The 16,510-nt window shown below is 39.6% G+C and overlaps 1 protein-coding gene across 1 annotated transcript in view; it reads right to left on the minus strand.

The window, feature by feature from the left end:
* CFAP97 (cilia and flagella associated protein 97) overlaps window positions 1-16,510 on the minus strand; it is a 31,622-nt gene that overhangs the window by 8,706 nt on the left and 6,406 nt on the right. Inside the window, exon 2 of the mRNA XM_012000171.1 lies at window positions 7,815-8,080. Within this exon, the coding sequence (XP_011855561.1) occupies window positions 7,815-8,080 (266 nt within the window). The remainder of the gene's footprint in view (window positions 1-7,814; window positions 8,081-16,510) is intronic.

The raw sequence follows: 16,510 nt of genomic DNA on the forward strand, positions 1-16,510 counted from the left end.
AAAAAAAAAAAAAAAAAGAACTTATTAAAATTAGTGATATTGTTAATATTGCTGTATTTTCTAGTTGTCTGACATGCAACAACAGTATTATCTTCCAGCTAAGTTTTAAAGTACATGATAGTTAGGGGAGTATTTTATATTCCTTCTTTTTTTTTTTTGAGATGGAGTCTCGCTCTGTCGCCCAGGCTGGGGTGCAGTGGCTGGATCTCAGCTTACTGCAAGCTCCGCCTCCCGGGTTTACGCCATTCTCCTGCCTCAGCCTCCCGAGTAGCTGGGACTACAGGCGTCCGCCACCTTGCCCTGCTAGTTTTTTTTTTGTATTTTTTAGTAAACGGGGTTTCACTGTGTTAGCCAGGATGGTCTCGATCTCCTGACCTCGTGATCCACCCGTCTCGGCCTTATATTCCTTCTTTACATTGCTCCTAACAGACATTAAATATTTAATGGATTAAAAAACAATAAGAATGGTAATGTATGGTTTACAAAATCTTAGAACTGCCACTCAAATCAGGTTCTAATAATGAATCCCAAAAGAGTTCGTCTGCATTTTTTTTTTTAGAAACTGCATTTTTTGGCTGGGTGCGGTGGCTCACGCCTGCGATCCCAGCACTTTGGGAGGCCGAGGCAGGCAGATCATCTGAGGTCAGGAGTTTGAGACCAGCCTGGCCAACATGGCGAAATCCCATCTCTACTAAAAATGCAAAAATTAGTGGGGCATTGTACAAAAATACAAAAATTAGTGGGCACCTGTAATCCCAGCTACTCGGGAGGCTGAGGCAGGAGAATTGCTTGAACCCAGGAGCTGGAGATTGCAGTGAGCCAAGATTGTGCCACTGTACTCCAGCCTGGGCAACAAGAGCAAGACTCTGTCTCAAAAAAAAAACAACAGTGCAATTTTGGGTAATTATATATATTAAGGTAAACAACTTGAAGTTTTGATATATGTGTACATGTTGAAATGATCACCCTTGAGCTACTCACACATCCATCATCTCACAGGGTTACCATTTTTATTTACATGTGTGGTGAGAACCCATAAGATCTAGTCTCTCAGCAAATGTCACGTACCCGAGACACAAAGTTCCAGTCGTGCCAGATGAGTAAGTTCTGGAGATCTAATGTACGGCATGTTGACTATAGTTAACAATACTGCATTATATACCTATTGATATGGTCTGACTCTGTGTCCCCACCCAAATCTCATCCCGAATTGGAATCCCCACGTGTGGAGGGGGGACCTGGTGGGAGGTGACTGGATCATGGGGGTGGTTTCCCTATGCTGTTCTCGTGATAGTGACGGAGTTCTCACGAGATCCGAGGCTTAAAAGCGGTAGTTTCCCCTGTGCTCCCTCTCTGTCCTGCTACCATGTAAGACGTGCCTTGCTCCTGCTTTGCCTTCCAGCATGATTCTAAGTTTCCTGAGGCTTCTCCAACCTTGCAGAACTGTCAGTCAATTAAACCTCTTTCGTTTATAAATTACCCAGTCTCAGGTAGTATCTTTATAGCAGTAGGAAAATGAACAAATACACTTGTCCAAATATTTATTTTATAACCAGAATTATTCTCTTCAGAAAAAAAATTAACCTAGCCCATCTTTTGATGTTTAAACAAATTTAAACAAATAAATAATGTCTTAATGATTTCTGCAGCCACTGGCAGACGAGAGTTGCTTTAGTGTTTCTAGAGTGATGAAGCAAAGACCTTGTAAGGACACTAAAAAGTAACAACTGTCCCCCACACAGGGAGAATCAAGACGACTGTTCTCTACATTTCAACAGTGGGAGCCACAGAGTTATCATTAGCTAGCTTTCTTCAATGGAAGGAGATAACAGACCCTAACCAGAAAAGAAGGAAACCCAAATTAAGTACACTATACATTATTTCAAGATCTTAGAACAAAAGTACTGTTAATCAGTAGATTAATATTCATAGTAGGTATGAGACTTGCTATAAATCTTCATTTTTGTGACAATTTATCACAATCTCCCTTTAATTATTCTGTATAAGAGTTCTGAAGTTACTCCTATAGGCCAGGCACAGTGGCTCACGCCTGTAATCCTTGCACTTTGGGAAGCTGAGGCGCATAGATCACTTGAGGTCAGGAGTTTGAGACCAGCCTGGCTAACATGGCAATACCATCTCCACTAAAAATACAAAAATTAGCTGGGTGTGGTGGCGTAAGCCTGTAGTCCCAGCTACTCAGGAGGCTGAGGCAGGAGAATCACTTGAACCCAGGAGGTGGAGGTTGCAAGGAGCCAAGATCACATCACTGCACTCCAGCCTGGGTGACAGAGTGAGATCATGTAAATAAATAAATAAATAAATAAATAAATAAAATAAAGTTACTCCTGTATACTAGCAGGCAAAGCACAGAAGAGGAGAATTTTATTATTTATTATTTATCTATTTATTTATTGAGACGGAGTTTTGCTCTTGTTGCCCAGGAGAGTATCTTGGCTCACTGCAACCTCTGCTTCCCGGGTTCAAGTGATTCTCCTGCCTCAGCCTCCTGAGTAGGTGGGATTACAGGAACCCACTAAACACGCCCGGCTAATTTTTTGTATTTTTAGTAGAGATGGGTTTCACCATGTTGCCCAGGCTGGTCTCAAATTCCTGACCTCAGGTGATCTACCGGCCCTGGGCTATTTTTCATTGAATGTTTTAAAGAACTGCCTTAGGCCAGGTGTGGTGGCTCACGCCTGTAACCCCAGCACTTTGAGATGCTGAGGCCAGTAGATCACCTGAGGTCAGGAGTTTGAGACCAGTCTGGCCAACATGGTGAAACTCTGTCTCTACTAAAAATACAAAAACTAGCCAGGGGTGGTGGCACATGCCTGTGATCTCAGCTACTCAGGGCGCTGAGGCAGGAGAATAGCTTGAACTCGCAAGGCAGAGGTTGTAGTGAGCCAAGATTGTGCCACTGTACTCCAGCCTGGGTGACAAAGCGAGACCTTGTCTCAAAAAAAAAAAAAAAGAACTGCCTTAAGTTTCTAAATTCATACATGCCTTTTATTTTTAAAATAAAATAAAATGAAACACACAAGAACTCCTAACTGGAAAACTTATGCTAACAGCTGCAGAAATCATTAATACATTATTTATTTGTTCGTTTACATTTTTGTACATGAAAAGATGGGCTAGACGATATTGTCTATTTATTTTCATTCCTCTGAATTTAAAATTTGCTAATAAGCTAGGCGGGGTGTTACACGCTTGTAGTCCCAGCTACTCAGGAGGCTGAGCTGGGAGGATCACTTAAGCCCAGGAGTTCAGCCTGGGTAACATCTCCAAAAGCCAACAAAAAACTCCCCCCAAAACAAGAGCAACAAAATAACTACGGACTATTTTATTTACAAACATAATCTTAGAAAGTAAAAAAAAAAAAGTAAGTAAGTTAACTCCATTCAGTTAACTTTAGGCTCCAACCCTGATACTACATTCCTCTAGGAATCTTACTTCCTCCATAACTTTAGTTGAATTACTTCTCTCCCCTCAACATTCTTTCACACCTGAGGAAACTGACACGCATTCAAAAGAATGAAATAATCTCACTTCTTCTTAAAGGGTAAAGTGAAACCATAAACCAAGTATCTTTAACCACCTCTCCTCCTGCTAAGATTGTTCTTGTGCTCTTTTGGAAAAAAGTTCGAATGAAAAGAAAGAGATATGGTTCAACAAGAATCTTCCTTTCTTTTTTTTTGAGATAGGGTCTTGCTCTGTCACCCAGGCTGAAGGATCACTTGAACGCAGGAGGTGGAGGTGGAGTGATTATGGCTCCCTGCAGCCTTGACCTCCCAGGACCAAGCGATCCTCCTCCTCAGCTTCCGGAGCAGCTGGGATTACAGCCATGCGCCACCACGCCTGGCTAATTTTTTATTTTTTGTAGAGATGGAATCTCACAACGTTGACCATGCTGGTCTTGAACTTCTGGGCTCAGGCAACCCTCCGGCCCTGGCCTCCTAAAATGCTGGGATTACAGGCGTAAGCCACTGTACCTGGCTAAAAATAATATTTCAGAATTCATGAATTAAAAAATTACTCCCCTTTTTACAAGTAATAAAATTCTAATATTATTTAAATTATAATGATCATTGAGGCTTTCTACTGATAAAGTTATCTACTGGATAAAAACACTCTATTGGATAAAATTTTCATTTCTCTGAATTTAAAATTTGCTAATAAGCTAGGCTAATAAGCTAGAATAATTTTTATTCCCTTAATTTTTGTTTGGATGCAATGTTTAATGAGAGGAAGGATAGTATCTACCTATTGAAACAAATGATGATGATCTTGAACCTCATCAGAAGGACAGATGAACAGTATGCTTTTAACTGTAGAGCACAGAAGTCAGTTTTATACAATCGTTGCCTTCCTTCTCTATCTTTTCTGCACAACGCTACTTCTTTGTCTGGGATTATTTCCATCTAAATAGCCTCTGAATTGCTAACACACTGATGTAAGAGTGCCAGAACAGAAATGCTTTAGTCATCATGTCTGTTAGCCACCTGAATTGTTCTCTGTCACTGGAGATAGAGCAAATGAAGGAATATAAATCATAAAAAATATAAAGGAATGAATTCTGTTTTGCAGTATATCTAACACAGAAATAACTACAAAAGTGTGTCTGTGTGTGCTGAACACATGCATGTATATTTTAAATATTAACAGTTTAGCAAACAGATTAAAAAGTTTATCAGCCCGGGTGCAGTAGCTCACGCCTGTAATCCCAGCACTTTAGGAGGCTAAGGCGGAAGGATTGCCTGAGGTCAGGAGTCTGAGACCAGTCTGGGCAACAAAGTGAGATCTCATCTCTCCAAAAAAAAAAAAAAAAAAAAAAAAAAAAAAGTATCAGCTCACACTTAAAGAGTGAATGTGGCTCTTTTTTTTTTTTTAAGGTTGAGTATGAGAAGGCTTGAAGTATGGTTAAGACCATACTTCTGGTCAGGAAGGTAATATTTAAGACTGTCAAACAGGCTCAATATAAATAGTTATATTTATATTACAGGCATGAGTCATCAGGCCTGGACTAATAGGATTTTTTAAACAGAAAAATAACCAAAGTCAATGGGTGGAGTGGCTCACGCCTGTAATCGAAGCACTTTGGGAGGCAGAGGAGGATCATGTGGTCAGGAGATTGAGACCATCCTGGCTAACACGGTGAAACCCCATCTCTACTAAAAATACAAAAAAACAAAAAATTAGCCGGGTGTGGTGGCATGTGCCTGCAGTCCCAGCTACTCAGGAGGCTGAGGCAGAAGAATCGCTTGAACCTGGGAGGTAGAGGTTGCAGTGAGCTGAGATCGCGCCACTGCACTCCAGCCTGGCAACGAGTGAGACTCCATCTCTTTAAAAAAAAAAAAAAAAAGTAAACTCAGGTTCCTTAAAAAGCTAAACACAAAATTACCATATGACCCAGGAATTCTACTCTATGTGTACACCCTAAGGAACTAAAAGCAGGGACATGAACAGATAGTTGCCAATATTCACTTCAGTATTATTCACTGTAGCTTAGGTCTACACCTACAATGGAATAGTATTCAGCCATAAAAAGGAATTAGGTTCTGATACATGCTACAATATAGATGAAACGTGAAAACATTTTAAGTGAAATAAACCAGATATGGTCCTACTCATATGAAATATTTAGAATAGCCAAATTCATAGAGACAGAAAGTAGACTAGACACCCTCAGATGATAAGCGGGTGGGGAAAGGAGAGCTGTTTAATAAGCACAGCATCTGTATGAAGTGATGAAAACGCTTTAGAAATAGATGGTAGTGACAGTTGCCCAACACTGTGGATACGCTTAATGCCACTGAATTATACACTTAAAAATTGTTAAAGTGACAGTTGCCCAACACTGTGGATATTCTTAATGCCACTGAATTATACACTTAAAAATTGTTAAAATGGCAAATTTTAAGTTATATATACATTACTACAACTTAATAATATACCAAAAACCATTGAATGTGTATACTTTAAATGGGTAATAGTCTGTGAATTATCTCAATAAAGCTGGTTAATAAAAAAGGTAACCCCAAAGCTAGGCAACCTGGATTTGCACCTGGGCTCTGACACTTGCTAGCTGTGTGACCCTGAGTAAGTTCCTGTGCCCCACCCAGTGTCTCTTTTACTCTTCTGTAACTACAGTAACTGTAAGATTGCTATCAGGATTTGCCTGAAACGCCTAACACTTGTAAAATAGTATGCACAATGTAATTGTTGATTAAATGAGATCAGCCCAGAGACAGGTGCGAGAGTGAAAACAAAGGAAGTAATCCCAAATGTTTGCGACATATGGGAATTTCAAATTTCCATGAAACATGGATGAATCTTGAATATTGCGAAGGTGATGTGTGGAACACTATCATCTATCTCAGCTCCCACCAACCTCATTTCACCTAGCTTAGTTATCTGTTCCTTGCCACGTGCAGGGTAATCCTCTTGAAGGGTTCAAGACTACTAGTTTTTATAAATAGTAATCCTAGCTTCCCAAATCTTGGGGTTAGTATGGTAATAAAGAAATGTACAAAGGAGTTGTTACAAGTTTAGGTAAGCATATGGTTACGTAGGAAAACACTGGTAATGACACATAAGGAGGGTTAATTTTGAAAATTGTCTTAATAATTTTAATAGCTTTCTAAATTATTTTAGCTCAGAGTTTATGTGTTCATTAAGGGTCTAATTCTAGTTTAAGAGACTACCCAGGTTTAAAATCTTGGCTCAGCAGCATACTTGGTAGCTCTGTGCTAAATATTTAACCTGTCTGAGCTCAGTTTTTTCATTGTAAGATGTGGATAAAAATAGTTATCTACTTCAGAGAATTGTTGTCAGGATTCAGTAAGTTTTAATACTTGGAAGATACTCAGAAAACAATCCCTAGTGTTTAGTAAAAGCTCAGTAAGTATCAGCAATTATTATAAACTAAATCTTATGAAGAAAATATGCTATAATAGTTTTAAATGTGAAGATTTTCAACAGTTCCCATTTTTATTTTCTTAGAATATCAAACTATATGATTTGTAACAATCAATGTTTCATACATTTAAGTAGCAGACTAACAATTTGACCTATTGGAGATACACTGATCCTTTAAAATAAGTGATACAAAATTTATTTTAGCTTTCCGGGACACAATAAAGTAAAAGAGATTTCACTAGTGACTGAATATTTCACAGAAGAAACACTGTATCTGACCCTTGGATACCACTTCCTGTTCCACTGTAGTGATTTAACTGATCTAGGCAAATAAATAATGGAACTTTCAGTATTTTCCTTTAATGGTCTCCTTCTCTCTCTCTTTTTTGTTTTTTTTCTTTTTTTGAGATGGAGTCTGGCTCTGTTGCCCAGGCTGGAGTCCAGTGGTAGAATCTCGGCTCCCTGTAACCTACGCCAGTCGGGTTCAGATGCTCCTCCCACCTCAGCTTCCCAAGTATCTGGGATCACGGGTGTGTGCCACCATGCCCAGTTAATTTCTGCATTTTTGGTAGAGCTGGGGTTTTGCCAGATTGCACAATCTGGTCTCAAACTCCTTGCCTCAAGCGAGCTGCCCACCTTGGCCTCCCAGAGTGCTAGAATTATAGGTGTGACCCACTGCATCTGGCCAATGGTCTCTTAATATATAGTTTCCTGGATAAAAATACATATTGTATCTTCCAGACTTACAGCACATCATATGTTTCATACCACACATATTGTACCTGCTTTTATGTAATGAAGTTTGAGTATTTGGCTGTATTTAGGTTTCCTGTAAGTTGGACGTACAAATCAGTGCAAACACATTTTCTTTGATGACTATTTTAGTTACTTACCAAGTTTTCTCTCTCAATCCTTTGTTGTTCCCTCTGTCTGTTGAGAGCACTGTGATATAACTTTGGGGGATGATCAGTTGATCTAGGAATTGTACTTTTGCTTCCTGGCTTTTCTGCCTGTCTTGACAGTTCTTTCAAAAGCCTCTGATTTTCCCGATCGATCTGTCTCACCTCTTCTCTTGTGAAAGAGTAGTTTTTCCCAGGTGCTACTGAAGGTTGATCAAAGTGATGCTTTTGTGGTCCTTTTTTATCTAATTGCAGAAAAGCTACAGAAAAGAACAAAAAAAAGAGAAAATGGTCAAACAAAGTAAGTATGCGGTACATGCTTTTTTCCCCCCTCCCCTTTCTTTTGAGACGGAGTTTCCCTCTTGTTGCCCAGGCTGGAGGGCAATGGCGCAATCTCAGCTCACTGCAACCTCCGCCTCCTGGGTTCAAGCGATTCTCCTGCCTCAGCCTCCAGAGTAGCTGGGATTACAGGCATCTGCCACCATGCCTGGTTAATTTTGGTATTTTTAGTAAGGATGGGGTTTTACCATGTTGGCCAGGCTGGTCTTGAACTCCTGACCTCAGGTGATCCATCCACCTCAGCCTCCCAAAGTGCTGGGATCGCAGGCGTAAGCCACTGTGCCCGGCACGGTGGTACATGCTTTAACCCTTAAAAATATGTATGAATACATGAAAAAGTATTTATGAAATAATACTAATGACATCTGGATTACAACTTTGTCAAAAAAAATTAGACGTAGCTTAGTATTTTATGCTCACCAGGTTCCTTTTGTAGAGCAAGACTTCTAGATTAATTTATAAGCCTTTTAAAATTCAATTCTAAAGGAAATTAATAGTATGCTATTTTTCTCTAATGGTTTTTGTCTTTTTTTTTTTTTTGAGACAGGGTCTTGCTCTGTCCCTCAGCCTCCTGAGTAGCTGGGATTACAGGCATCCGCCACCACGCCCGGCTAATTTTTGTATTTTTAGTAGAGATGGGAGCTTCATCATGTTGGCCAGGCTGGTCTTGAACTCCTGACCTCAGGTGATCCACCTGCCTCGACCCCCCAAAGTGCTGGGATTACAGACATGAGCCACTGCACCAGGCTGAAGGGTGGGTTTTGATCAAAGTGGGGCATGAAGCACATTTTCTAGGATGATGGAAATGTTCTCTATTTTATATTAGTTACTGCTGTTCTACTAACGTATCACCACAAAACTTAGTTGTGTGAAGCAGCAACCTGCAAAGACTCAAAGGCCAGGATCAAAGTGCCTAAGTATGGCACAGGAAATGAGGTGCTCCTGGAACAAACTTAGTACCAGCTTCGGGACCTGCTTTGGGACCTGGTGGCCAGCAGAGCTGCAAGGGCCTAGAGAAGGCTGTTGATGAAGTCTCAGGAGATGAAATGGCAAAATGTTTAGCAACACTGTGCTTGTGTTAAGGGAAATGGAAAAACTAACAACTGAACTGGTAGATCTGGCCGAGCAGAGCTCCAAGCAGAACGCTGAAGGTCTACTTTACCCACAATAAGAACGGACAAAGAGAGGTGAACTAAAAAAATAATAAAAACAACTAGCCAGTTTTCAAACAAAATTTAGAAAGAATATAAAAGAGCCAAGACTTACGGGGTTTAAAAGTAAAACCGTGCCTCATCCCTAGCCTTTCCCAGGAGATTCTCAAAGTACTCAAAGAGCTGTAGCTAAGAAACCACATCTGAGGAATCTCAGCTGCAGCTGGACCTGATTTACATCCCGGATCTCCAGGTAGGCGCATCTGTGGAAAGGGCGAATGCATTTTTGCATATGGGAAGAATGTTAATAAATCTGTGGCCAGAAGTTGGACTGAAGAGATTTTAAAATATAAAATATTTAAATTAAAGATTATTATAATTTACAGTATTTGACACTCCTCCCATTAAGAAGTAGGGGTTTATGCCCTTTTGCATTAAATCTGGGAGGGTTTATGACCATTTCAACCAATAGAGCATGAAAGAAATGATGCTATGTGACTTCTGAGGCTAGGTCATAAAAGGCAGTGAGGTCTCTGCCTTGTTTCCTGGAACACACGTGCTTAGAATCCGGAGCCACCAAGAAAGAAGTCCAACTACCCTAAGGCTGACACATGAGGAAGCCAGGCCACATGCAGAACCCCATGTGGGCCCTTGGGTTCTGGTCTTCAGGTTGTACCAAGCCCAAGCACCTGATGTGAGTACACAGCACCTGGTTGACTGTAGTCCTGGTCACTGAATCACCTCTACCTTTGGGTCTCTCTATTTCCTAAGTGTTGGGGTAATCTGTCACGTAGCAGTAGTAACTGATTAGTTCATCACTTTTAAAAAATCATTGTGTGACAAAATACCTGTGGCCAAGAGCATCCCACGAGCAGATGCAAGTTTTTGTTGTTACTGGTTAAAACTGATTATCAATGCTTCCATGGTGATGTGGCTTCCCAAATGTTATTTTCCAGTTCTGTTTTGCCTTTATCACACATTTCAAATCAATGACTTTTATCTTTTTGGTGTATTTGACCATTTACTAATGTACAACACCCTTCTCTATCTCTTTTAGTGATTTTCACATCTTGAGTTCTATTTTGTATATTAATAGATTGATAAGTTTTATTTTCTCCTTGTTAAAGGAGATATGCCTGGCATATATTTTTCTAGCCCTTATTTTCATTCTTCCTATACTATTTTAAATACTTTTTTAGGCTGAATTTTGTTTACTTTTTTCCCAATTCTGTTGGCATATATTGAGCACTCATATTTAGCATAACAGAAACCCTATCAGACAGGGCTAGTGTTTTATTTTTTTATTGTGGCAAAATACATGGAACACAAAATTTACCACATTAACCATTTGTAAGTATACAGTTCAGTGGTACTGAATATATTCATATTGTGTAACCATCACCACCAACCATTTCCAAAACTCCTTCCATTGTGTAAAACAAATTCTGTATCCATTAAACACTAACTCCCCATTGCTCCCTTCCCTTAGCCTCTGGAAGCCACCATTCTTTGTCTCTATAATTTCAACCACTCCAAGCATCTGATATAATCATACAGCACTTGTCTTTTTGAGACTGCCTTATTTCACTCAGCATCATGTCCTCAAGGTTCACCCATGTAGCATTATGTCAGAATTTCCTTCATTTTTAAGGCTAATACTTCTGGGTTTTTAAAATGTGCTCTGATATTCTGATAAGTTAAAATCACCCAGCCACCCACTTGCATTGTTTGCACTCTTTTTCTGTAATCTTTAACCAAAGTTTTGTTACTGTTTTTTCTCATTCTTTTCTATTTTGGAAGACTGACTGAGTTTAAAAATTTTTTCTCTAAGATTTTCTCTAAAAGTTTGCAGCATTATGAATAGTCTGATCACCTATTCTGATTCCATTCCCCTAGACCTCAGGACCCCTTAACACCCCCCTAAAGACTGAGGACCCCAAAGAATGTGTATGTGGGTTACATTTACCAATAGTTACCTTGCTAGAAATTAAGTGTTTTAAAGCTATTAATTCCTCTAAAAATAATAAACCAATTATATGTGAACATAACATTTTTATTTGAAAAAGCCAGCGAGTGGCAGAGTTCAATGGTTTTGCAAGTCTTTAAGGCCTGGCTTAAAACCTTGTCTCTGCAGACAAAAATACTACAAAAATACAAAAATTAGCTGGGCGTGGTGGCACATACCTGTAATCCCAGTTACTGGGGAGGCTGAGGCATGAGAATTGCTTGAACCCAGGAGGTGGAGGTTGCAGTGAGCAGAGATCACACTACTGCACTCCAGCCTGTGCAGAGTGAGACTCTGTCTCAAAAAAATAAAAATAAATATTAATAAATATATAAAAAGCAAATTAAGGCATAGTCATAGTCTTTTTTTTTTTTTTTTTTTTTTTTTTTTTGAGACAGAGTTTTGCTGTTGTTGCCCAGGCTGGAGTGCAATGGTGTGATCTCGGCTCACTGCAACCTCTGCTTCCCAGGTTCAAGCAATTCTCCTGCCTCAGCCTCCCTAGTAGCTGGGATTACAAGCATGTGCTACCACGCCCAGCTAATTTTGTATTTTTAGTAGAAACGGGGTTTCTCCATGTTGGTCAGCCTGGTCTCGAACTCCCGACCTCAGGTGATCCTCCCACCTCACCTCCCAAAGTGCTGGGATTACAGGGATGAGCCACCATGCCAGCCGGGATAGTCTTGTTAGTGAAAACAGTTTTGTCCTTGAAGATCCTAAAATCATCAAGCTTGCTCTTTTAAGACTCTGAAGTATTACACTCTTCAGCTACGAGTCTGGTGCCTCTCTGTTGGCTTTTGCTTTTCTTAAATGTTTGGCAATACTTGGTAGTGTGTTGGGGGTATTGAGATTTCCTGCAGTTTGCCAGGAAGAAAGGATAAAATGTGCTGCCAGGCAGGACGTGCTGATAGCTAATCTCAGTATGGGCATCTCCTTTCTTACAGAGCATAACAGGGTCTGTATCTTCCCCTTAAACAAGGCACTTCAATCCCTCACACACTGGTACCATTTTAGCAAAAAATTTAACCAGTTTCTTTGCTCACCAATGCTTCTTTAATCCCATTTCTTATATTTATTTTTCTTCTCAAAATACATCCTGTAGTGATTATTTCATAGTTTATATAGTAGATTTTGAGGCAACGTATTTCTAAAATGTTTTAAATTTTGCTGTTTCAGATTCTTTTTAAAGAGACCTAATTTTACCTACACAAAATAGGAAACATACCTTCGAATCTAGTGTGGTCACCTTCTTCAATGCTCTCCAAATAGGTGAGATTCATGCCATAACTTGATGTCTAAACTTCTGTTTACTACTCCATTTGTTTAATGCCCTCTCTGCCTATTCAGGGATTTACAGCTCAAGATCAAGGATCTAATTCCAACCATTTTTTGACATTTACATAGGAAAGGCAGCTTTGCACGGAGGTGGAAAATTCCCCAACTCAGCCACCCTTGAGCTAAAAGAGGTTGAATATTCAGAAATTCAACTGATCTTTCAAGACCCACTTTAAAGTCCCGTATCTAATACTGCCAGTCTGCAATGATCTTCCCTTCTTCCACTATTTCTCACAGAACCCGAAGAACTCTGAAGTTAGAATGGACCCTAGCAACATATATCAACAATCTCCTCCTACAAATAGAGTGTCTGAAGCTCAGAACAGTTGCTGGCTTGTTTGTGATCATGTCGCTAACACCCAGAAGCCTAAATTTTACTCCACTTTCAAAACTGTCTTTACCTTGGTTCAACACTGTTTCATCATTCCATGCCCTATACTGGTAGATTTAATTTTACATTCTTTTATTAATCTTTGTTTCATAGGTTTAATATTTTATAGTTCAAATTTCTATTTCATAAACAACAAAAGGGCTGGGAGTGGTGGCTCACACCTGTAATCCCAACACTTTGGGAGGCTGAGACAGGCGGATCACCTGAGGTCAGGAGTTCACGACCAACCTGGCCAATAAGATGAAACTCCATCTCTACTAAAAATACAAAAATTAGCTGGGCGTGGTGGTATGTGCCTGTAATCCCAGCAACTCAGGAGGCTGAGGCAGAAGAATCGCTTGAACCCGGGAGGTGGAGGCTGCAGTGAGCCTAGATTGCGCCACTGCACTCCAGCCTGGGTGACAGAGCGAGACTCTGCCTCAAAAAAAAAAAAAAAAAAAGTTCTTTTAAACCAATAAATGTTGATGTGGTTGGCTATAGGTATCCTTCATTGTCTGAACGCTCACCTAATATGGCTGTTAATTTGCAAATTTTTTACTCAGTATTCACTAGCAGTAAACTGGTTTACCGAACCTCTGTACTGAAGTCCGTGAAAATGTTTAAACTGAAAAGATGCAGAGAATATGCTGCATTCCTGCCTCAGCCGTGCTCTGACAGGCTCACGTGTCGTCTTCACCATTATCCTCCCCACACTCAGTGGATTTACGTTCCAGGAAGTGGAAAAGGCAGTGAAGAAATCAGGTAAACCAAAGCAGCCTAGAAAAGCTTAGTTAGTAGAAGTTAGAAGTGATAAAGTATATTTAGAGATGAATGCAGAAAAGGCACAAGCCTGGCTCTGCATACATACCCACCTACCGTGACCACAGTTGCAGTTATACAGTGGAAAATAAAGAAAACACAGGAAAAGAATTTTGGATCTGAAATGCTTCACTGTGTAAATCGAGCATGAATAATTTTGAAAAATGATGGCCATACCTTATGTAATAGACTGACAGTCATAATTAGTGTTTAAAATGCTTTATTATTATAAAGAATCCTTGGTGGATTTTTATGTTATGGACTCCAATAACAGATGTACCAACTGGCAAAATGCCATGTTTGTTCCCGTGCCTTAAAAAGCCCCGAGCGCCACCTGCTGGCAAATCCCTTCTATGCACTACTATGAATAAAGCTTCCCTTCTACATTTTAGCTCAGCATCTGTGTTCAATGTTTTTCAACAGTATTTCAATTTAATTATAACTGGGGAACTGTTCAGAGTTTGGGGTAGGATTATTTTTCTTATTTAAAAGTTAAAAAGATTTAGGTTCTCTATATCCAATTAAGTTTCAGAAATGGGTTAGATAGGAAGAGTGAAGAATGCTTTATTTTCAGTAGAACCAAATAGTTTACTGACTGTCTCGATATTCAGACCAAGGTCCCTAGATCTGCAGCACGGGTATCACCAGTAGCAGCTGGTTAGAAATGCCGATTTAGCTCTTACTTTAGTTTTACTGAACCCGAATCTGCATTTTAACAGTATCCCTGGCTTAACCGTCTGCATACTGAAGTTTGAGAAGCTCTGTTGGACAAAGTTGGCTGCCCAATTACGGCACATCTATTTTCCTCCTACTTCACAGATCCCTGGCTTCCAGGATGAGCCTGCTTGGCCCAGGATAATCCCATTTCCCTACCAAAGACTGGTTCGGGAATGGAAGTGTGACCAGTTCTGGACAAGGAGACCTAAGTGGAAGCTAACTGGGCCACATTTCTTTAAGAAGTTTTCTCCATTCCAAGAGTCAGAGAAGAGACAGTGTCTCTTCCTCTGGACACTGTTGTGTCTGAAGGTGAACACTGAACACAGCTGCAGACATCTCCTAGCAGCGTAAGAATGAAGCCACCACCAGGGCTGGAGGAACAGTGCTGGAAAGTAGGTCCCTGATGACGTTTTGAGCCACTCAGTCAACCCTGAAGCCTATTCTATCTTTGGGTGGCCTGTTATATGAGAAACATTGTTTCATTCAGAATTCCTTTCTTGTATTCAAAATCCTGGATAATCACTGATGACCCTGAACAAAAAGCCCAGAAATCAGACTATTTTCTATTAGACGGTTTTTTAAAACTTGACAATTTTAAGAGTCCAGTGTTTCCTTCCTGTAAGAAGCTTTTTTTGATTGGCTGAAACAACACCTTCCTTTTGTATGCTCGTTTTTTATGCTCTTTCCTAGGGTACAGTGGGGTTTATAATTTGTGGGATCAAATAGTACTTACAACATTTTAAAAAATGGAAGTGTCCCCTTAAAAATAAAAATTATGATTTAGTCAAACAAGCCCATATTTAAAAAATAAAGCCCACTAGACATATTAAACATTTTAATTTATCTTCTAGAACATTTCTCTCTTCAATCCATTTTTTAACCTAATCTTATAAGAACAATATTTTTTAATGCCAAACAATAGGCTGCTACTTTTTAACACATTTCCCATTTGCCTCAAGAAATGAGTGCTGGCAGTGAGGTGCACCTTTTTTTTCTGAACGGGAAATGGGTTCAACACACAGAAATCACAGTAAGAATTATGAAGGAAGAGCAATGCAGCAATAGAAGTTTGACGCACAAGAAAAAAACCAAATATATCAAGATATATGTTATTATACAATATTAGTGAGCAATCTGCATTATCTCATGACATTTTATGATTTAATTTCAACCACTATCCAATTTTTGCATTACAAATATAATTTTAAAGAACAACTCTGTCACTTCGAGGAAAACAGTTGACAGTATTTATTACCAATAATAAAATTTGAGCTTTTTAGCAAAAAATAGTATTTTAGGTAAACTTGTATCTGCCACCATGAGTTTGACAGCTTCTCAAGAGCTTTCTGATGAGGCTGGTAGTGATATGAACAACTATGATTTCTATATAATGTATTCTGAAATTTACCAACTTTTTTTTTTTTTTTTTTTTTTTTGAGACAGTGTCTTGCTCTGTCTCCTAGGTTGGAATGGAGTAGCATGATCTCAGTTCATTGCAACCTCCAACTCCCTGGCTCAAGTGATCCTCCTATCTCAACCTCCCCCAGTAGCTGGGACTACAGAATCACACACCACCATGCCTAGGTAATTTCTGTATTTTTTGTAGAGACAGGGTTTCATCATGTTGCTCAGGCCGGTCTCAAACTCCTGGGCCCAAGTGATCTGCCTACCTCTGCCTCCCAAAGTGCTGGGATGACAGGCATAGCCACTGTGCCTGGCCTGCCAACATTTGTAAGCTCAGTGAAACAATATTTTCCAAATACCCAATATGTCACATTACAAAACCATGCATAAGTAAAATACACATTAAAACTCAATCAAGAAATATCAATATGTTAGACCAATGGAACAGAACACAGTCCTCAGAAATAATACCACACATCTACAGCCATCTGATCTTTGACAAACCTGACAAAAACAAGAAATGGGGAAAGGATTTCCTATTTAATAAATGGTG

This window comes from Mandrillus leucophaeus, unplaced genomic scaffold, assembly GCF_000951045.1.
Source record: "Mandrillus leucophaeus isolate KB7577 unplaced genomic scaffold, Mleu.le_1.0 Scaffold62, whole genome shotgun sequence".
NCBI classification, from domain to species: Eukaryota; Metazoa; Chordata; class Mammalia; order Primates; family Cercopithecidae; genus Mandrillus; species Mandrillus leucophaeus.